This window comes from Medicago sativa, chromosome 1, assembly GCF_051527215.1.
Source record: "Medicago sativa cultivar Bolivia chromosome 1, Bolivia_mono, whole genome shotgun sequence".
Taxonomy (NCBI): Eukaryota; Viridiplantae; Streptophyta; class Magnoliopsida; order Fabales; family Fabaceae; genus Medicago; species Medicago sativa.
The window spans coordinates 17968393-17991370 of record NC_140749.1 but is presented as its reverse complement, the minus strand read 5'-3'; the positions used below and the strand labels follow the sequence as shown (position 1 = coordinate 17991370).

At 33.6% G+C, this 22978-nt stretch overlaps 1 protein-coding gene across 1 annotated transcript; it reads left to right on the top strand.

The window, feature by feature from the left end:
- Positions 1 to 4084: 4084 nt before the first annotated feature.
- GYRA (DNA GYRASE A) lies at positions 4085 to 21918 on the top strand. The gene is made up of 27 exons (XM_085708461.1): positions 4085 to 4599; positions 6071 to 6140; positions 6293 to 6358; positions 6898 to 6999; positions 8701 to 8745; positions 8846 to 8944; positions 9047 to 9133; positions 9704 to 9774; positions 11262 to 11370; positions 11458 to 11520; positions 12992 to 13057; positions 13188 to 13276; positions 13806 to 13854; positions 14508 to 14594; positions 15092 to 15185; positions 15421 to 15491; positions 15611 to 15700; positions 17072 to 17197; positions 17297 to 17454; positions 17972 to 18053; positions 18422 to 18586; positions 18705 to 18801; positions 19600 to 19741; positions 20316 to 20436; positions 20525 to 20579; positions 21143 to 21242; positions 21377 to 21918. The coding sequence occupies exons 1-27, from the start codon at positions 4199 to 4201 to the stop codon at positions 21483 to 21485; spliced, it is 2814 nt and encodes a 937-aa protein (XP_085564587.1). The 5' UTR covers positions 4085 to 4198; the 3' UTR covers positions 21486 to 21918.
- The last annotated feature ends 1060 nt before the right edge of the window (positions 21919 to 22978 follow it).

Here is a 22978-nt window from a genome sequence, read left to right as displayed (position 1 = left end):
CTCAATTTCCTATGATAATAAAGCTATATGTGATGTTTGTCACTTTGCCAAACACAAGAGGTTACCTTTTGTTTCTAGTTCTTCTCATGCTCATTCTAAATTTGAATTATTGCACTTTGATATTTGGGGTCCTCTTGCTATTCCTTCTGTCCATAATCACAAATATTTCCTCACCATTGTAGATGATTTTAGCATATTTGTTTGGACCATTTTGCTTAAAAATAAATCTGAAGTTTCTGATCATGTTAAACATTTTATCACTATGATTGAAAACCAATATCACATTGTTCCTAAAACTGTTAGATCAGATAATGGTCCTGAGTTTCTTATTCCTGATTTCTATGCCTCTAAAGGTATTTTGCATCAAAAATCTTGTGTTGAAACTCCCCAACAAAATGGGAGAGTTGAGAGAAAACATCAGCACATCTTGAATGTTGCTAGAGCTCTTTTGTTCCAATCTAAACTTCCTAAGAGCTTCTGGTGTTATGATGTACATCATGCCACTTTCTTAATCAATAGAGTTCCTACTCCTTTATTGCATAACCTTTCTCCTTATCAACTTCTATATGATTCAGTCCCTGATATCAATGTTTTCAAAGTTTTTGGTTCACTTTGTTATGCATCCACTCTCCAATCTCATAGAACCAAACTTGATTTTAGGGCAAGAAAATGTGTTTTCTTGGGTTATAAGTCAGGATACAAAGGTTTTGTTCTTTTTGATTTACAGTCTAGAGAGATTTTCATTTCTAGACATGTTACCTTTCATGACCACATTCTACCTTATGTTTCTTCCCATGCTCCTCAATGGGAGTACTTTCCTTCTCGATCTTCTTCTTCCATTGATCCTCCTTCTGATGCTCCTGCATCACCTTATCTTTTCATTGACCCTCCTTCTTTGGATCCTCCTTCCAACATTACCTCTTCTGACCAACCTCCTACTCCTCCTCCTGATCTTCCTAGATCATCCAGAAGCAGAAATCCACCACCACATCTCAAGGATTTTGTTTGCCAAATTTCCAATCAATCATCTCCTGCAATTTCTGATAGTATTTCTTATCCCATTACAGATTCTCTTTCTTATAATAAATTGTCTGATTCTCATCTTCATTTTGTTTTGTCCCTTCAAACACATACTGAGCCAAAATCCTATGCTGAGGCAAGTAAATTTGATTGTTGGAACAAGGCCATGGAGACTGAGCTTGCTGCTCTTGAACAAACTGGAACCTGGAAACTTGTTGATCTACCTGCAAACATCAAACCAATTGGATGCAGATGGGTGTACATGATCAAACATCATGCAGATGGCTCCATTGAGAGATTTAAAGCAAGATTGGTTGCTAAAGGATACACTCAAGTTGAAGGTTTGGACTATTTTGACACATACTCTCCTGTTGCGAAGCTTACTACAGTCAGATTGGTGATTGCTTTGGCATCAATCCATCATTGGTTTATTCATCAACTTGATGTAAACAATGCCTTCCTTCATGGTGAATTACAAGAAGATGTTTACATGCAGTTGCCTCCAGGAGTCAAAGCTTCTAAACCTAATCAAGTTTGCAAATTGGTGAAATCCCTTTATGGTTTAAAGCAGGCTAGCAGAAAATGGTATGAAAAGCTCACTGCTTTATTACTAGCTCAAGGCTATAAGCATGCAAACTCAGATCACTCCCTTTTTACCAAATCCACTTCTGATGCTTTCACTCTTCTTTTGGTATATGTGGATGATATTATTCTTGCTGGCAACTCCATGACTGAGTTTACAAATATAAAGTCCATTTTGCATGCTTCCTTCAGAATCAAAGATCTAGGTCAATTAAAGTATTTTCTTGGTTTAGAAGTTGCTCATTCACATCAGGGTATTTCTTTTTGCCAAAGGAAATATTGTTTAGATCTTTTGACTGATTCAGGTCTCACATATTCAAAACCTGTCTCCACACCTTCTGATCCATCAGTCAAGCTTCATAATGACTCCAGTCCTCTTTATGAAGACATTTCTTCCTATAGAAGACTGATTGGTAGAATCTTATACCTCAATACCACAAGACCTGATATTACTTTCATCACTCAACAACTAAGCCAGTTCCTTACTAAACCTACACAAGTACATTACACTGCTGCTTTAAGAGTGTTGAAATATCTTAAGAGTTCTCCAGGCAAAGGCTTGTTTTTCCCTAGAGATTCAGAACTCCATCTTTTAGGGTTTTCTGATGCTGATTGGGCAGGGTGCTTGGATACCAGAAGATCAATATCTGGCCAATGCTTCTTCTTAGGCAAGTCATTGATTTCATGGCGTACTAAGAAGCAGCTCACTGTCTCCAGGTCTTCCTCAGAGGCAGAATATAGGGCACTTGCAGCTGCAACCTGTGAGCTTCAGTGGTTACTTTACTTGCTTCAGGATTTGCAGATCACCACCATTAAGTTGCCTGTCCTATATTGTGACAATCAAAGTGCTCTTCATATTGCTGCAAACCCAGTTTTTCATGAACGCACCAAACATCTTGAAATTGATTGCCACTTGGTTAGAGACAAGCTTCAGGCAGGCAGGATGAAGCTTCTTCCAGTCACTTCTCAAGCTCAAACTGCTGATTTCTTCACTAAAGCCTTGCTTCCCCAACCATTTCAGACTCTTTTATCCATGTTGGGCATGGTTGATATTTACCATCCTCCAACTTGTGGGGGGATATTACATCATGAAGATAAAGAAGAGAATGATGATAACTTGCGCAGCAAGTTACCTAACTAGATAGCTTCCTTAGTTCATATTAGTTAGTTAATCTAGTTTCTATATCCTATGTGATTACCATTGTAACAACTGTGCTCCTACACAATGCCTATATAAGTTGTAATCACTCTCATTTGATCAATAACAACAATATTATTTTCTCTATTATTCTCTCATTTCTTCTCTCATAATAAGTGAGATGATTATTTAGTTGTTTGGTATCAAAGAAAGTGGAAAGAAAGTTGAAGGAAAGATAGATCTATTTTTATTAAAGGACATAAATATCTCTACATTTATATATATACACATACATAATAAATATTAAATTTACGATATACTATATATATATAGAAAGTTAAATAAAATTATGTTTTAATACAAAATATTTTATTTTTTTAGTTTTTGATATTTTTACTTATATGTTCTTTTCATATTTTTTAATTCGTAAATTTTGATAAATGATATTAGCTGCATTATTTTAATCCTATACTAATTATTTTATTGTATTAATTGAGTGGTTTTTATGATTTTTTAACCAACAGTATATCCAAGCAGTTTCCTCACCAATTTGAAGAGAAACATTTTCTGGCATGGGACCCACATAAATCTTTCTTTCCTTAGCTGTTTATAAGGGAACCAAACTGTGGAATCACAAAGATCAATAAACTTTCTTTCCTCACGTGCTTCTTTCCTTAGACTATCGGTGGTTCCAAACAAACCCTAAATGATTTTTTTGGTTGTGAGTTTGTTTGAATAAAGTAGAATGACATCCAAAAGATAGATTCGAGTTTTAGTTTAGTTTGCTCCAAGATATAAATGTGCATAATATGTCGAGGTGAATACCAAATTACTATGACACATTCTCCAAAAAATAGAGAAAAGGGTAAGACAAAATAAAAAGAAATACTGATCCAAAAAGTATGTTCCAATAAATGAATGATTGTACTACTATATTCAAAATCACGCTCTAACATACTCCCTCCGTCTCACAATAATTGTCTTTTTGCCACTTTTTTTTTTCTCAAAATAATTGTCACTTTAGAATATCAATGCAACATTTATTATTTTTTCCATTATTATACCCTTATTTATTTAATTTCATCCAACTTAACTACTCAACTAACTACAATTAATAAGGGTGTTTTAGTAAATGATACCAATTTTATCATTAAAATCAACATAATTAATCATTTCCTTAATAATCGTGCATAAACCTTAAACGACAATTATTTAGAGAAGGAGAGAGAGTATTAAATTTCATTAGAACACTTAACCCATTGCATACATTTATTTATTATTAAATTAAAAACTGAAAAGAAAAAAAACAAGATAGAAATTGTAGATATTTTCCATTTCCATTGCATCCAAAAATCCAGACCTTGGCGCGCATCAAAATCTGAAGAGAAAAGGGTTTAAGAATCGTTTTCACAAATCAAAATCCCTAAAACACTCTCCAATGTCAAAACCCTAAACCCTATGCAACCTTCCTCATCTTCTTCTTCCTCTATGGCATTCTCTTCCGCACTTCGTCTCCTCACACTCTCCCCTTTCACTCCCACCACACGCCTCTCATTTCTCCGCCGCACTACCTCCGACCTCCGATTCCTCTCCGCCTCCACCCGACGCCGTCCCTCCACTTCTATCAAGGCTGCCGCTGCTTCCGTTCGGCGGGATGAACCGGAACGAGAGGGAAATGGTAGCGTGACGGTTGTGGATAACGGCAGTGATGTTGTCAAAAGGAGTGAGGGGAGGATTGTGCTTACGGAGCTTCATAAAGAAGCGACGGAAGCTTATATGGCGTATGCTATGTCTGTGCTGCTTGGGAGAGCTTTACCTGATGTGAGGGATGGGTTAAAGCCTGTTCATCGAAGGATTCTGTTAGTATTTTATTTTTTGTTTGAGAGATTTTAGAATTTTGTGAAGTATATGTTTTTTTAATTTTTAGAATTTTTGTTCACTATATTATTTAATGTTAGCTAGAAATTGTGAAACACTGACACGTTGACGCTGGTAGTAATTTGAGAAAATGACTGAATTGAATGTAATCACATGTGTTGGTGTCAGACACGAACACAACTTTCCACACCTAAAATATAAATGGGGGAAACTTTAATAGCTTAGATTGTTTTTCCCCTAATTTTCTTTCTCTTGTTGAATGTCTTGTACTACTTTAACAATTAATGTGATATTTGAGATTTGGATTCCCTGCGGTCTGGGTTTTTCCGCATTTATGCAGACATGGATTTTCCCTCATTGGCAGTGGTTCGATCTTAATCTGATGGTCCAACAAAAGTGGACTTTTATTTTATGTTTAAAATACTGAGCTTAAATCTGGACCGTCCAATCTTGATCGAATGACTACTGATGATGACCGACTGTGTGAGTGTGGGAAAATTCTGTTTGATGGAAACTGTGATCAGTGATTTTTCTGCTGTGAGGAATTTTAGAAATTTGTGAACTGAATTGGTTTTTGTTTTCTTTTTTTTTTACATATTTTCTCAAATTTTAGAAATTTCCAGTAACCCTCAAACAATTTTCGTATTTATGTTTGCACATTTATTCGGTCAAAATTTTTAACCCTAATTATTTATGTTTGCACATTTAAAATTTCTAATTTTTAGAAATTTCCAGTAACCCTCATCTCAATTTTTAAATTTGCACATTGAGATTTTTGTTTGGTACAATGCAAATTTGTGTTTTATGTTCGTATATGTGATTGTGTTGCAGCTTACTGTCAAATTGGTCTTTCACATTTATGCCTGGCAAGCCATTGTGCTGTTTTTAATTTTGTGACTTATTGGTTGTTGTCATTTTGCTAGTCATGATGCTTTTGATTCAAGCAACCCTTGGTTACATGTGATATTTTCGGTCAAAAGCTTCTTTCCTTGCATTGGTTTATTAATTGTAATAATCTTTTTTTTGTTGTATGTTTAGTTCAAACCTGCCATTCCTTATTTCATTGATTCTATAGGATGATTTTGAGATGGCCACTAATAGTTTGCAAAGCAGCAATAATCTAGGGGAACGTAATTTGAACTCCTAATTGTCTACTAACACTCTCCACCTATTTCTTTTCATTGTCATTTTCCAACTTAATATCAAATGTGAATAGACAAATAAACCTACTAACCACTTATTGTAATATTATATAAAATACATAATCTTTGAATTGAGGGGAATTTAGGAAAATAGGAAATTATAATAAAAAGTAATTAATCAAGATGTGGATCCATTGTACATCATTCAGTGTACTGCAAATAGCGTCACACTTTTGACAATTTGAGTTTGCTAAAATTTGACACTTCTTAATTGAGATGTTATTGCATGACACTAATTTTTGGAATGCAGATTTGCAATGCACGAGCTCGGTCTGTCGTCCAAAAAACCATTCAAGAAATGTGCAAGAGTTGTCGGGGAGGTTAATATCGAAATTTTAAATACTAGTTAATAATAATGAAGATCTCAATAGATTCATCTAGAAGTATGTTTGATTTTGAAGTTTGGGTAGTGTATTACCGACTGCCATTTTTACTGTTTGATATATGTTGCTATACCTCATTATTATTGTAGGTGTTAGGCAAATTCCACCCTCATGGAGATACTGCCGTATATGATTCCATGGTTCGGATGGCCCAGGTAAAACATTATTTTTTTTTATTTTCTCTTCATCTTAAGATATACCGGATTGCTGGGTCAATGACTACTTAACTGTAGTATCATGTTTTTTTTTATCAATAACTGTAGTATCATAGAAAGTTGATAAAAGGAGCCAATATAATAATTTATATCCGTAAAATATGCTAATCCAAACACTCAATAACTGCTTTTCTTCTCTAAATTACTATCATACTTTTTTTTTTTACTATAAAATTGCTATCATATTTTGTAGTTGACCATGGCTATTGGTCCATGATTGATTGCGTTTTTTTTTAGGGATTTGATAATAGTATTATTATTTAGGTTATTTATAAATTATATCTTTCTTTACTTTTAGGGAGTTTATATATGATAAGATAACTAGTCTATGGAAACTTATTAAGATTATGTATCTTATCATGATTTATCTAAGGCTTCTATTATTTTTAGCTTACAAGTAACCTTGTGATTCTCTCTTAGACTTGTAATCTTATTTTATTTTCTGCTGTTATATTTATATTTTTTCCAATGTTTTTCAGGATTTTTCTTTACGAAGTCCTTTGGTCAATGGTCATGGAAATTTTGGGTCGATTGATGCTGACCCTCCTGCTGCCATGCGTTACACAGAGTGCAGATTGGAGGTATATGTTTAACCACTTACTCTTTAAGTCTGAACTCTACTTTTGTAATAATTTTACCTTCAATTTTATGCCAAAATGTTTGATATAATGGACTCTCCAATCAATAATTGTTTGTTCTTGTTAATTAATCTTTCAATTTTATGCCAAAAAGTTTTATATAATGGACTCTCCAATCAATAATTGTTTGTTCTCGTTAATTACTGGTAAAGAAGATGTGCACTAATTTTTATTCATGCCAGAGTTCTGATGTCAGTAAACAAACAGTTATTTTTTTTATCCATGTTTGTTTGAAAAATATCAAACTTTCAAGTCACCAAACTTGAAATTTTATATTCTTGAGATTTGTTTCCTTTTCAGAAGTGTGAGAAGGAGAAGTAAATTGAAAGACCGTGTAACGTACATCAAACCGTTTTTGAAATGATTCTGCTTTTAAAATAATGTTTTTTGTACTTGATTTAGCTAAAGATCTGAAGTCTGAAGGGTCTGTTCTTGAGAAACTATTGCATGATGTGCTGAAAAGAATTGTTAAAATTGGGTCTTGCAGGATTAATCTAAACATGAATGATCAGTTCTTGACTATTAGTTGATTATTGTTTGGTAAATTTGTGTTGCTTGGACATCCTATACATATTCCTGATCTAAATCTTTGTTGCTAACAAATGATTATGGTCTTGAAATACTCTTCTTCAAAGAGTCTTATTCCTTTGTTTTTTAATTTTTCTTATTGCAAGGGAGTGTTAAAAAGACAATTTCTTAAGAACTTTGTGTTCAATTAAACCAAACAACTCACTACCATTTTAATCATTTTTACTAGAGGGTGGTGGAAGTGTACTTTTCCATATTAATTTGGTGATTGGTAGAATTTGTTACATAGTTCTTGGTTAGATGGAAATTGGTAACTTCTAGTTTGATCAGGGAAACCACAGAAAATGAATCTGCTAATGAAGGTTACAGATTCGGTCAAGAGGAAGAAACCTATAATATTGTAGCGGCTCATGGTTATTTTGGCCGATTGATCTTCCAATATGCTAGTTTCAACAATTCTCGTTCTTTACATTTCTTCCTAGCTGCTTGGCCTGTAGTAGGTATCTGATCCCCAGACATACTACTCTCCTTTTATCAAATAATATTAAATAATATTATTCTTGAATCTTGTTCGTGAAATAATAAAAAAAAAAGTTTTATATATTCTTCTAATTTGTATGTCTAGGAAACTACTATAGAATCCTATTTTTACTTTGTATTTTACTTTAATTTCTTTTATTGTCCTCTTTAGTTGTATTTTTCTTTCGTTCAGATTAAAAAAATTACAAAGTATACCTTTTTTGCAGATCGAGGTAAGAAATTCGAATATTTTTTTATCTATCTATTTTTTCTATCTATCAGATTTTTTAATATTGTATGGAGTTTTATTAAAAATAATAGATTCTAAGTAAAAGTTTCGTCCATTAATTGCTTTAAAAATCTAGTATGCATAGATATGAAAATGAAATATTGGATACTCGAAGGGAGGGGATTTTTAGGAGTCTTTCTTGTCCAAACACTGCTTTATGGGATTGTCATGAAGTTTTGTTAGCCTTAAACAAATTGACTAGAGTTTTGGATTTGCGGTTGTTGCTTTTCTTTCATGTTCTTTGAATTGATTTGCATATTGGCATACAGTTTGAAGGAATTTAATTGGTTCTTGGTCTAAATATGCAGGAATTGGCTGAAGCAGTGATGTTGGCAGATCTAGATCAAGATACAGTCAGTCACTGCTGTTCTTTGTCATTCAATTTTTGGGTTTTCTGATTTACTTTGACATTAATATTGACTACTTTTTATGTGTATTTGTTCCTCATTGCAGGTTGATTTCGTTCCAAATTTTGATAATTCACAGAAAGAACCATCACTTCTACCTGCTCGTCTTCCTACCATACTGTTGAATGGTTCTTCTGGGATTGCGGTGATTTTCGGTCCCCTTTTGCATATTGGAACTCCTGATATTTTTTCTTTGTTAAAGTATGCATCTTCTTATGTAGAGCTCTGTATTCTTTATATTCACCAGGTTGGTATGGCGACTAATATCCCTCCTCATAATCTCGGGGAAGTAGTAGATGTGCTCTGTGTTATGATACATAATCCAGAAGCCACTGTGAGTGCCAAATCTTACTCTCTTTTTTGATCAAATGGAAATCCATTAAAAAACACAGGGACAACCAGATGCACCACAAAACGCTAACAAAGCACAGTTTCAGAGTCTTGACCTCTTTTTTTCTTTCAGATTTTATTAACATTATTGTTGCAAAAAGAATACTAGCATTACACTTTTCCGGACGCTCTCTGTAACATTATACTTTGTGATTAATTTATGAGTCAAATTTGTCAGCTTCTTTGACAATGGATCAATCATAATAATGTATTGAAGAATGTGTTGGTGGTTGTCACAACTAGAAAGTCACTGTTACAACAAACCACATTTTCTCCACTAACTAGAAAGAGCTAATTCCACAACAAACTTGCCAGTTAACAAAATTAAGAATTGTCTTCTGAACTGTTCATTCGCATAGCTGTGTAACACAAATGGCCAATTCAGAGTTCGTAAGAAATGAAAGCATGGTTATTTTATTATTACTTTTTAGTTGCTATTTTGTATGCTTTTAAATCTTTTTAATTTCTCCCTTCTTTCCTTTTAAACTTTCTAATTTTTCCTGGTTTGTTGTAGCTGCAAGAATTACTTGAATACATGCCGGGACCCGACTTTCCAACAGGAGGGCTGATTATGGGAAACCTTGGGTAAGTCTATCAAGTTTTTGAAGGATCCCTTTTTTTATGAAGGGTTAAATATGTTTTTGGTCCTTATAAATATGTCAACTTTTCGTTTTAGTCCCTCTAAAATTTTCTTCAACTTTTAGTCCCCCAAAAGTTTTCCATCTTCACTTTTGGTCCCTCCTTTAAAGTAAACTCATATGTATAAATTCATTGGTCCCTCCTTTAAAGTAAACTCATATGTATAAATTCATATTTTTGAATAAAATTTTGCAGAAAAATTTATAATACTATAAGAATCTCTCCCAAAAAAAATTAGAATTTTTAAAAAAACATGAATTTTTATATTTTTGGCGGTTAAAAATTCATGTTTAATTTATGTTTTGTTAAAAAATTCTAATTTTTTTTGGGAGAGATTTTTACAATATTCTACACATTTTTGCACAATTTCATCAAAAAAATACAAAAATTAACTTAAAAATAGGGACCAAAAGTAGTGATTGAAAATTTTATAGGGACTAAAAGTTGAAGGAAAAATTTAGAGGGACTAAAACGAAAAGTTGGTATATATATAGAGACTAAAAACATATTTAACCCTTTTATGAATATTTCATAAAGATTTAATTTTTTATTTTGGCTGTGACAAGTTTGCATTATCTGTGTCGATACAAGCTTAAAATATGTTGCTCATAACATTCCTTTTAGCTGGTAGTGCAATCTAATTATTTATTTATTTGTTTGTTTGAATGGCAAATGTTAGTATGTTATGTTAGTTTTTTATTTTTCTCCTTGCCAAGACTTGAACCCTGGACTTCCAACTCCTTAACCCTTAGCTCAAACCTGCTGAGCTACCCAGCCCCCCTAGTGCAATCTAATTATGATTACTTGTCAGTTGCAAATTAATAAACATGACAAATATTTTGGTGATGGTATATGGATAGTTGATTTGTTGCATAATACATTATTTGCATTTTCATCTCTTTCGTTCTTCAGTCAAGAATGTTGGTTACATAATAGAAATTTAGGGTTTTAAATAAAAAATAAGAGTGAACACCCATTTTGGTCCCTCACAATCTTTTGACCGGCCAATTCAGTCCCTGACAAAAATAAAACCCAATTTAGTCCTTGACATTTTCATAATGTGGACGAAGTAGTCCCTGATTCATTACAATAGAAGGACTGATTTGTCCCCGGTATGAAAATATTAGGGACTAATTTGGGTTTTATTTTTGTCAGGGACTGAATTGGTCCATCAGAAAGTTGTGAGGGACCAAAATGGGTCTTCACTCATAAAATAAAACAAGCCTTGAAGAGAAGCTGAAAATTTCTGTTACAGAAGTCCGTGGCACTTGAAAGCTATGTGACCTTGTTTTAATCCATAAGTTTGATATTAAACCTTCACGAGTATGGTGTATCAAATTTTGTGATCCTTTTGTGTCCTTGTTTTGACTTTGTGCCTTCCCAAAATTTATGCAATGTGATGTCTGGTATGATATATACTTATTTTTCTTAAGGATCTTAGAAGCATACCGTACTGGTCGTGGACGTGTTGTCGTCAGAGGGAAGACTGATGTTGAACTGCTTGATTCTAAGTCAAAACGGTCTGCAATAATAATTAAAGAGGTAGTTCTCTAGATTCTTTCAGATTCTGACATTTGAAATACTTGCTTTGGAAGATTCCTAACAAATTCTGTTTTATGATTGGAATAGATTCCTTACCAGACAAACAAATCAGCTTTGGTTGAGAAGATTGCCGACCTTGTGGAAAGCAAGGTATTAATGTGTTTCAATAAGATTTTTTTGTTTCCTCTTTTTTTCATCCAAATGTAGTAAATCTCTTCTTACCAGACATTGCATGTAACAGACTTCTGTTTAAATGAAATAAGGCACTGTCTGAGGGATAAAGATAGCCATGACTTCTAAAACTAGATATCTAACTGCTGTGAGGTCACTTTTTAAATAAGGTGTTTTGTACCTTACATTTTGAAACCTGGGGCTTGTAAATTTTTTGAGACAATACTGATTATTATTTATATAAAAAAATTTTTGAAGCTTTTTTTCTTTCCCAGCCTAACTTTTCCAAAGTCTTTCTACCAGTCATCGCCCTTGACATCCTCAACTTTGTCGCCATTGGTGTCTTCCCTACATGCTAACATTGAGTCAGATGGTTTAGGGGGTGGTGGTGGGTCTTCCGGCATGCACAAGATCCCCTTTTCATGGTTGTCACCCGCTCTTGTATTTTTGACACCCGCATAATATTATCCGCGCCATCACCCACACTACATTGATGCTATCAGTGTACCTCACAAAAAAGTACATACCTTTGTCGCCCTCATCCGTTGCATGACCTTTGGCTCTGCAGGTTCTTGCATTTTTAGACTACTTTCCATGACCTATCCCCATACATGATAGCTCATATATAACTCTGATTCTTGACCATTTTATGCCTTTGCTTTTGCTTCCACATTCTTGGCCTCTTCATTGGACACTGCCCTTGATTATTTTTCTTTATCGACTTCTACCTGTTCCTTTGGTTCATGTTGGCTCTCCTTTTGAACTTCAGCCAAACTTCTGATCTCTCGTTTCCCAGAAGCTTATAGATAAACCCCAAGTTCTAGTTGGAAACACACTAGTAGAGCCTTCTCAAAGGTAATACAATTTTCTGTAGATATTTTAGAGATATTGTGTTGGCCTTGTATCTTGTTGCGTGGGTATTTGAGATAGTTATTTCAGGGTTTGCTGTTCATATCCAATATGACAGCTTGTTATAGGGCCACATGGCAATAGTTGGTTTTGTTAAAGTGCTACATCAGCACCAACAGTCTTAACTGCCTCTTAGTTAGTTAGAAATGAGTCCAGGTTTAGCCCCAATAGAGTGAAGAATAAGATTCATATAAACTCTTGTATTCTTCAGTTTAGAAAAGATCTTGTAATCTGATGACATTCTTCAGTTTAGAAAAGATTCAATGAATGTATGAAATACCAATTTTACTTTCTCTTGTTTTCCCTCTTCTAACACTTTTTTAAACCTTTTGACTTTGCATATGATTTTTGTCTCATACGCTCATATCTTTATCTTATGTTTATACGTAAGAGGTTTCGACTTGGTATGTTTTCAAATATTGTTGGTGTTTTCTGCCCTCTTTGGTTTTTTGAAGGGTGCCAAGCATTTTTTTAACAGGCAGCTATAACCTAAAAAATTTCCTTTTGCATTTTTTTTATTGTTTTTTTGTTTTCTATGCAGAGTTTAGATGGGATAAGTGATATTCGGGATGAGAGTGATCGTTCTGGAATGCGTGTAGTCATTGAGGTGAAATATATAAATAAGCCAGTCCTAATTCCTATATTCTCTTGTTCTATGACACATGCAAGAAACCAAAAAGAGATGGAAAAAAAGATTGTTTTGTATTTGATAATGACTAATTTCACCCACTTTGCAGCTGAAGCGGGGATCAGATCCATTGATTGTTTTGAATAATCTTTATCGCTTAACTTCTCTGCAGTCTACATTTAGTTGTAACATGGTGGGGTAAGTTGGTTGCCTTCACCTTTTTCTTTTCTTCAAAATAACCAATTTAAATACTCTGATCGTTGATGCCATTCTGACACTTGATTGTTATTACTTCCCCTCATGTCTAGGAATTGTATTTTAATAAATAAATATCTTTTGGAATGATTATAGTTCTGCACTCACTGAACCCCCTGGGGGCTAATGGGGGGTCTTTCTGGTACTTGGGATATTTGAGGAAAAGCTTGTTAGACTAAACATATTGATTATGAATTGTGGAATAGCATAGGCCAGAGCCAGACCTCTATCTTATTCCATTTGATAGATGGTTCTTTTTTTACTCGTGATGAAAGGGAAAGCTCCATTGGTTCTTTATACACTAAACCAAATACATATGGCTTGTTCTTGTTCATGATCTGAGCTCTGTGGGTTCTATCTAATTTGTTAGCTTATTTTTTCTCACTTCTTGATTTTGTTAAATTTGTGTTATTGTTGTTTTTAATACTTTACATCTTAATTTGAACATACCTTTTTTGCCTTAATTTTGTAGCATTCTTAACGGAAAACCTAAACAAATGGGACTGAAAGAAATTTTGCAGGTGAGTACTTACTGGCCTCAGTAGTCTACAGTTTGTGCCATATCCATGGTTATTTGGAAAATGATTATTTCTAAGAGAGAGACCAAACTACATGAATCTGTGAGAGAATAATCTTCTCGGTCCTAGTTTATTCAGATGTTAGTCAATTTAGTTAGTTTCCAGTAACAACTGAATAGCTAACCATTAGCTATCACAACTGTAACTGCAATTTGTTCAACCTATCTTTAAATTTATTGCTCACAGTTGGTGTAAAGTAACTTTTTCCATGTCCAAGCTTCATTATCAAATTGCTCTTTTAACTTCTTTTCTCTTTAAAAGGCCTCTAGCCAACAAGCCTTCTTTTGAGTTTTTGGTGATGTATTATGGATTTTCAGTTTTTCTTCCTGTACTAGCTATAGAAGCATCTAAACTTAACCTGTAATGCAGCCACAATTATTAATTTGAAAACTACACTCAATATCTATTTTCCATGATGACCCATTCTTTCTGCTAGGAGTCACTGATATTTTTTAGCATCTTATACCGGTGTGTATCCTGTAATTATTTTTTTTCCTATTTGGTTTTGGTCATTTGTGTGTAAGGTGATGCATTTGTTTTTTGAAGTTGGAGTGCTACTTTTTATTTTCCTGGCTTACTTTTTAATGTTACTTCAGGCATTCTTAGACTTCAGATGCTCTGTTGTTGAGAGACGTGCAAGATTTCAGTTATCAAAAGCACAACAGAGAAGGCATATTGTCGAGGTATGTCACAAAAAACATAGGATCTATTTGTGTATCTGTACTGTCAATTTGTGATGTTAGTATAAAGCTTGTACATATGTCATCAGTAGAGTGGTTTACAATCATTCGGTTGAAAGCTGGGAAACTAGTCTGGCTGAAATTGGTGAACCACAAGATGTTCGGTTTGGTCCCTTCAACCAAAAAAATGTACTGATCACAATCTTTAGGAATTGGGTCAACTGGTGCTAAGTTATGAATTTAACAAAAAAATACTTTTTACTCAAATAAATGCCCAATGCGAAGCTACCAAGTTCGACATATGGATTTTTTTTTTCTTTTTCTGTGGGCAATATTGAACTCTAGACCGATGTCAATGTGCATTTGATATTATGTCAAGAATCAACTATCCCAAAAGCGTAAGCAATTAGGTGAAGATGAATGAATGATTAGACTAATTAGTGAAAGTGCACTTGTCTAATCAACTTTTTGACTGTAAATGTATGTTATGTGACATTCAGGGTATTCTTGTTGGGTTTGATAATCTTGATGGGGTGATTCGCATAATACGCGAAGCTTCAAGTAACTCAATTGCTGCAGCCGGGCTACAGAATGGTGAACTCCTAATTTTAAGCTTGTTTATTAATTTTCATTGTTCCAAATTTTCTCATTGGAATATGGAATTCCAAGACATGATATTGAGAGGCTACCTGCTTAGACGTTGTTGGAAACTCTATTTTTCATCCGTCTTTTGAAAAATGCTTTTTTATTGAAATTAAATCCATGTAATCATGACTTGGAATTGTCTATCTTTTGGATGTTTAATGTGAATGTGAATATCTTTATGCAGAGTTCAATATCTCTGAGAAACAAGCTGAAGCTCTTTTGGACATGAGCCTAAGAAGACTGACCCTTCGTGAGGTGCACTTGAATCATACCTTTCACTAGACTAGAATTATTGTTGTTCTATTTTATTTAAATTTCTTTAAGTTTACCTGTGCTAGGAGCATATTTAGAACTATAAGCTTTGAACTGTGCAGAGTGACAACTTTGTGGCTGAAAATAAATCTCTGAGCGAACAGATTTCCAAGTTAGAGGAACTTTTGTCCAGCAGGAAAAATATACTGGAGGTATAGTATCAATTTGAATCTGTATTCCTCTCATTCAAAACTTACTGAATTAGCTTAGTAATTTTGGTTGGTTAGGCTAATTACTGAGTTAGCTTATTAAATCTATTTATTCAGTGTAATACTGGAATTACCCAAGTGCTGGTATGAAAAATTATGAAATCGTATTAGTTTCAATTTCAAGTAAATTTTTAACGTTGTTCCTACAATTAACAAATAAATATTATGCATAAGTAGAGGATAATAGATCATAATACTGGATCACAAATTATAAAAAGAATTAATTTTTCTGAGAAATTCCTAGGTCCAAATATGCTGAACCTGGATGGTAAATGACCCCATAACTGTGATTGCAGTCCGGGACTGCAGGCAATCCGGGTTCCAATGTGCTCCAGTGGTGCATTGTTATGACTAGTTAGAAATACAGAATTACAGTATGAAGAGTTGAAAGAATCATCCAGGCTATTAGATTAAAAAATTCGCAGACATCCTAATTCTTCATAGTATCCCTCCTTACTCAGTTCATTTTTTTTTTCCAACATAATCTTACTCCCAACTGTACTTAGTTTCCCTGTTACTGCCATTCTGCTTTCATCATACAACTTCCTATTCAGGGGTCTCCTACCAATACCCCACTTCTTTAATAAAATAAAACGAAGCCACCTTGTCGTCCAGCTGAAATGCTGGGAATGCCTCTTAAATGGTGTGTTTCCACTAGACTTAATATTTGTTTGGAATATCCTTGGCTTGTTTAGCAAGAAGTGTTAATGGCACTGGCCTTGAAACCGCAACTGGACAGCAGCATCCAGGTACTGTAGCATTGGACGTTGGTGAAGGTTACTACAGCATTGAAATACAAACAGAATCTCCATCATCTATCCTTTTCACCAAAATGATTGGGCTGGAAGCCTGGAATAATGTGACTTTGCTTTCACTTTGGTTCCTATTTTTAATGTTTTGAATCATGCAAAGTGACAACTAAAGTATTTTTTGTTTTTCACAAACCCGTCATTTTTTAGTTACATGGTAACAACTTCTACTGTAGCCCCAAATCTCTAATTTCTCTCCTTATACTATAACATAAAGGGAAAATAAGGTGTCCTTTTTGTAGTTAGGGTAAACAAAAAAAAAAAAAACAAAGAAAGATGTCACAAATAGGCCTTTGTCGTAAACAATTCTGAACAACCTGTAAGTGAAAGTTTGGGTTTGACTACAATTCTTTATAGTTGAACTTTATATTGGAGATCTAGTGAACCATACTTCTCTTTAAGTTTTGTATGGGCGACTCATGACTCAATAGAGAGGCTATTAGCATTGCTGAAAAATAATTTATTTATCTGGGACTGACCATTTTATTGATTTTCTCGTGTTTAGGTTATAGAACAAGAAGCAATTGATCTGAAAAATAAGTTTGCTAATCCAAGGCGTTCAATTTTGGAGGACACTGATAATGGTCAACTTGAAGACATTGATGTTATCCCAAATGAAGAAATGCTATTGGTATTGGCAACTATAGTTTAAATCTTACTTTTGCATCTTTCTTCTATCTATTGGTCACTAAATGAGTATTATGTTCATGACAATGTGTTTTAATTTCAGACACTTAGTGAAAAAGGTTATTTGAAGCGTATGAAGCCAAATACTTTTAACCTACAACATCGTGGAACAATTGGCAAGTCAGTAGGCAAATTAAAAATGAATGATTCAATGTCTGATTTCATCGTTTGTCGTGCACATGATTTTGTCCTTTATTTCAGGTATGTTTTCTTTGTGGTTCCTAAAGTGAGCTGATCTCTGCCTATTGAAATTTGTGCAAACCCACTGGTCAATGCAGAAAAAACATGAAGAGACTTGGTTTTATTTTTTTTGTTCACTGCCTATTGAAATTTTTTGTCGCACTTGAAAAATATAGGATACTCTATTTTTAGGAGACATATATAAAAAAATCTATATTTAATGGCTTTATGTTTTAGCTTCTTTCTGGTGCCACCTTCTTTCTTGAGATGCTCTCTATTTTTTTTTGGGTCCTGACTTGTTTCTGGAGATGCTCTCTAGCTAGTACTGAACATGTAGGGGGGTTGTTGGACGGTTTAGCTGTTGTTATTAACAGTCGTTCTTTATCTGAGTTGGTCATTTATTTTGAATCCTTAGTTTTTGTTTCTTTTCTTGGTTGTGGTTGATTATATTACTGTTAGTCTTTGAAATTATCGCCTAGCAGTTGATTTAATTACATCACATTTGAATATTATTTGGCTTGTGAAATCCAATTTTCAGCGATAAGGGAACAGTATACTCAGCTCGTGCCTACAAGATACCAGAATGTAGCCGGACTGCTTCTGGCACACCCCTGGTTCAGGTATTTCTTTCTTCCTATTCTCTCTGTACACACCAACATTCCCTCACATATACCACAATAATCGGTATACTTGTATACAATGCCTGTATGCAATAACATAAAGGTTCAGCTGAAAGTGGGATGATGGAGAAAAATGAGAAACAAATACATTTGTCTGTGTGTTTAATTTACCTATGGGCACGTAAAATGGTTTAGAGAGTGGCGATTGAGATAGTAAAATTTAATGGAGTTATTCACCATCTTTAAAACAATATTTTTATATATGCACTTTTAATTGTGCCTCTTTATAAAAACAGTTGAACAAAGGAATTGAAACACAAGTTGCCTTAAATAACATGTTTGTTTTTCTTTTGCTACATTTGAGCCAGATCTTATCTTTATCTGATGGTGAAAGAATAACATCCATAATTCCTGTGAGCGAGTTCACCGAAGATCAGTTCTTGCTGATGCTTACAATGCAAGGATATATCAAGAGAGTACCCTTGAATTCATTTTCGTCTATCAGATCGACTGGAATCATTGCAATTCAATTGGTTTGTTCTCAAATTTGTGTTCTGTCTACACTGCTAAGTTTTCATATTATTGTCCTATGACTAGATTAGTGGTTAAAATCCGTCTATGAATCTTCATACATATCATTTAACTTCAAAGGTTCCCGGTGATGAGCTGAAATGGGTCCGTTGCTGCACAAATGATGACTTTGTGGCTATGGCTTCACACAATGGAATGGTCATACTGAGTCTATGCAGTAAGGCAAGTTGCTATCTTTTATTATTTCTAAACAACCACTAAAACCTTTACCTCAAGTTGCTATCTTTTACCTCTTTAGAATAATTTTGGTGTTTGAAAATTTAGAATTAGGCATTAGGGGAAAGGAGAGGATAAAGATATAATATAAAAATGCGAAGTTCATAGTAAGTTTTGAATGTCTGATGTCAAGAACTGACCTTTAATCTTCATTCGTGCTAAATGACTATATATATAATGACATTTGCACCCTGAATTTGGTAGACTACAAAGTAATCTTTTCTTCAACTAACATGTATTTCCTTATGAAAGAGTGATACTTAGTATAGGTAAATTTTTACTGTTTTTGGGATATGTGTAAAATATATTGTAATATCTTCACTGTATCATAAAAGTAATTTAGAGAATCTTAGATTATATCCTAGGATTAGTTTGCATTTTTCCCTATATATGTTTTCTTAAATAGTTAATATTAGGCATTTGGTAGGTAGTATTTAGTATAATAAATAAAGATTAGTGCTTTGTCTTTTGTAAGAATACCTAATATATCATTCACATCAATATCAATTTTATTTTATTATCAGGTATTATTTTTCTTTCTAAAGGAGTAAACCCTATAACTTCAAAAACAGAAATCACATTGTAATCGTATGTTTTAAACCTCTCAAACAAGCTAATCCGATGTACTTCTATCGAAGTAAACTGCTATAAATGCCAATATTTCTTTGCCGAGTCTGGTTTGTAGTTTATTGCCATGTGCTGTAAAATTTTGTTCTTACATACTCTGTCTTGATTTAAGTTCAGATTCGTACACTAGGAAGAAATACAAGGGGTGCACTGGCAATGAGACTCAAAGAAGGGGATAGGATGGCAAGTGTGGACATTATTCCAGCGGCCATGTGGAACAACTTGGAAACCATATCAAAACTTCCTGAGAGCAAGTAATAATGATGAGACCTTGCTTGCTTTTTTATGTCAGAATTCGGGGTGATCTGGTTTAGAAAATTGTCCTTGGTCTTTTTAATTGTTCAGATGTGCTCATAATTGCCTGTTTTCCATAATGTTAATGTTTTAAGGTCAACAAAATGATCATGTCGTTTCTCTGTGTTTAATGTTTTGTATATTTACTGATATAAAATTCATTTTAAATGATATTGGTATATTTTTGGGATGTTCTGTCAACAAGAATTGCATTGGCACTGGGCATTAATTTTGTAGTTTTAATATTATTAATTAAAGCTCAAAATTTGGAATTCCTTGGAAGGTTTAAATATATTTAAATTACAAAATAAAATATTAGCTATGAAATGGCATTGTGGTTTGAATATTCTTGTTGGCATGCATAGCCTTATTTATATAATAAAAATGATGGGAATCTCTTTGTATAGTTATTGTCATCGGTGTTATAATTATTGTTATTCTTTGTGCCCTTTGGCACTAATTCTCATATAAATGCTATTTGGGAATAACTTATTACATTTGTTCTTAATATATTTATTTACTTTATTTCCACAGTGGAAAGAGCTACGATGGCCCATGGCTGCTGTTTATTTCCGAGAGTGGTCATGGAAAACGGGTTCCTTTAAGCCGTTTCCGAATGTCTTCTTTGAATCGAGTTGGTCTGATTGGATACAAGGTATTTTTTCCTTTCACTGCCATGATCCTTTTGACAATAAACTGTTCATTCAAAAATAAATATGTTGTCTTTCTCACCTATGTTTCAGTTTTCTGCGGAAGATCGCCTTGCTGCCGTATTTGTAGTAGGATTCACATTAGCAGGTATTCCCTCAATGTAACTTAGTTTATCATTTATAATTTGGTTGTAGTTCTGATCATTGTTTAAAAAATTGGACTGGACTAGACTAGATGGTGTAGTGATTTAAGCAGAAAATTGGTCACGTGTACATTATTTTTATCCAAAAAATACCATTAAGAATCAGTCAAAAACTGGTTAAAGTTGGAGTTGTTTTTCTTTCAAAAAAAATTGTATTGATTTTTTTAATTAATAATTTCTTTTAGCCAAATAAATACTTAACAAGTTATATTGACATACGCACATGATTTTTCTGGACACACACATGACTTCTATTATTTATTCATCTTACATAACTTATATGATTATTTATTTATATCTTTACAAGTAGAAGGCATATGATTATTATATGTTAATATAAGGTTTACTATGTCTAAATATTTATCTTAAATAATTACTTAATATTATTTGAAAAATTAGCAATATGTAATTATCACTGGTTCGCCAGGGTTGAAGTTGAACCTTTAGAAGTACCGATTTTACTTCTTGCTACAAAATTATTTTATTGTAAAAATCATTGTCTCAACAGAGGATGGTGAAAGTGATGAACAAGTGGTTCTTGTTAGCCAAAGTGGTACAGTCAACAGGATTAAAGTTCGGGATATTTCAATTCAATCCCGATTTGCTAGGTAAATTTGAATTATGTCCATGTTGTATATTTCCCTCTTATTTGATTCTGAGATTATAGCTATAAGCTTATGACAAGTGTCTTGGATACCTACTGCTTCTGTAATGACTATTTTATTTGGTGAATTTTGGTCAGGGGAGTTATTTTGATGCGACTTGATCATGCTGGAAAGATTCAGACTGCTTCCTTAATCTCAGCAACGGAGTGCGAGCCTGAAGAAGAACTTGATATCGCCCAAGGCTAGTTGTAGATGAATGTTTAGAAAAGTATACTTGCCTAGGTACCTGTCTGACTTGGAGTATAGCCCTTCACAAAATGATACCGCTTGATCTTGAATCCGTGGGTAGTGATATGCTTTCAATGGTAATTGTTCTAGTCCTCCTCGTTACCTATTATGTGTAACATATTTATTTTGTCCGAAGGGCGGGGATTTTGTCTTCCAAAGGTTGTTGAGAGAAGGGCTGCAGTTTGTATGTTACATCTGTATATTTTGCGTCTGAAAACTATTGAAAACACGCATCTGAGGTGATATTAATTTAAAGGAAAATTCTGTAACGCAAAAATCTATGAATGAATTCAAATAGATGAGTATTGGGTTTTTTTTCTTACTATTTGAATCTTATTTATTCCAAAGAAGGAAAAACCAGACTTGTTTGGTGAGGCTTTCTTTTGTACTATTGTGGCACTGTTTAGTTCAAAACCCCAATCAACTACGTTTTGTATCAGTAGCATTGTTAGAAAAGCCAATTGTTATCATTATAATTCTTTGAAAAGCAGACTATCATCAGTGATTTTGTTCTTAATAGTAAGTTTGCAATGGAAGACTGAATAATATTGACAGTGGTTGTGGAATGTGGAGGAACTATAGTAGCAAGTTGGTGGTTATTGTGCATGGATAATGTTGAAATTTTACTGTTTATTTATGCTTATTAGAATTGTGTTGGTCAATAACCATGCCATTCTAGCACTAAATGGGTTTGTTGATGTATAATGTTGAAATTTACTGTTTATTTATGCTTATTAGAATTGTGTTGGTCAATAAACCATGCCATTCTAGCACTAAATGGGTTTGTTGATGTAAATGGTCATGAATTTGGGATGAAAAAAAGGGATTAGTGACCCTGATAAAGTTACTTACTTACTTGATTCTACAGGCTAAGCAAATTAGCACCATTTATGACTGTTGCTTAAGCTGTGATTATAAGGGCTTTTGGATATAAAAGTTCAACAAAAATTTCATCTAGTAGCTTCTGGTAGTTTACAATTGTTATACTTATCGCAAAGAATGGGTTGGTTAAAATATGGGTTGAATTCAAACCAGTTTTAGTGCGCATTCCAGTTGAGGTATGTGAGACAAGCTTCTTAAGAACCCACCTAACCTTCCGTGTTCCTTTTGCCTTGGTTTTTGAAGGAACAAGAAGGAAGAGGCATCGCTGTGATGTAGGAGTGAGGAGAAAGAGAATAGAAAGATTTATTTTTTGGAGTGGGGTGGTCTGTTGTATTATCATGTGAAATTGTATGATCCGATAGTAGTCATCAAAAGAAGATACAATATTTTTTTCTTTCCTTTTTTTATAGACGAAGTGACAAACAACATCAAAATACAATATATTCCCTCCGTCCCGTTTTATCTGAGCCAGTTTGGTTTTTCACACAGATTAAAAAAAATGTATAAATAAAGGGGAAAGTGGAATATATTGTATTGAGAATGATGAAAGTTGTATTGAAAATTGAAAT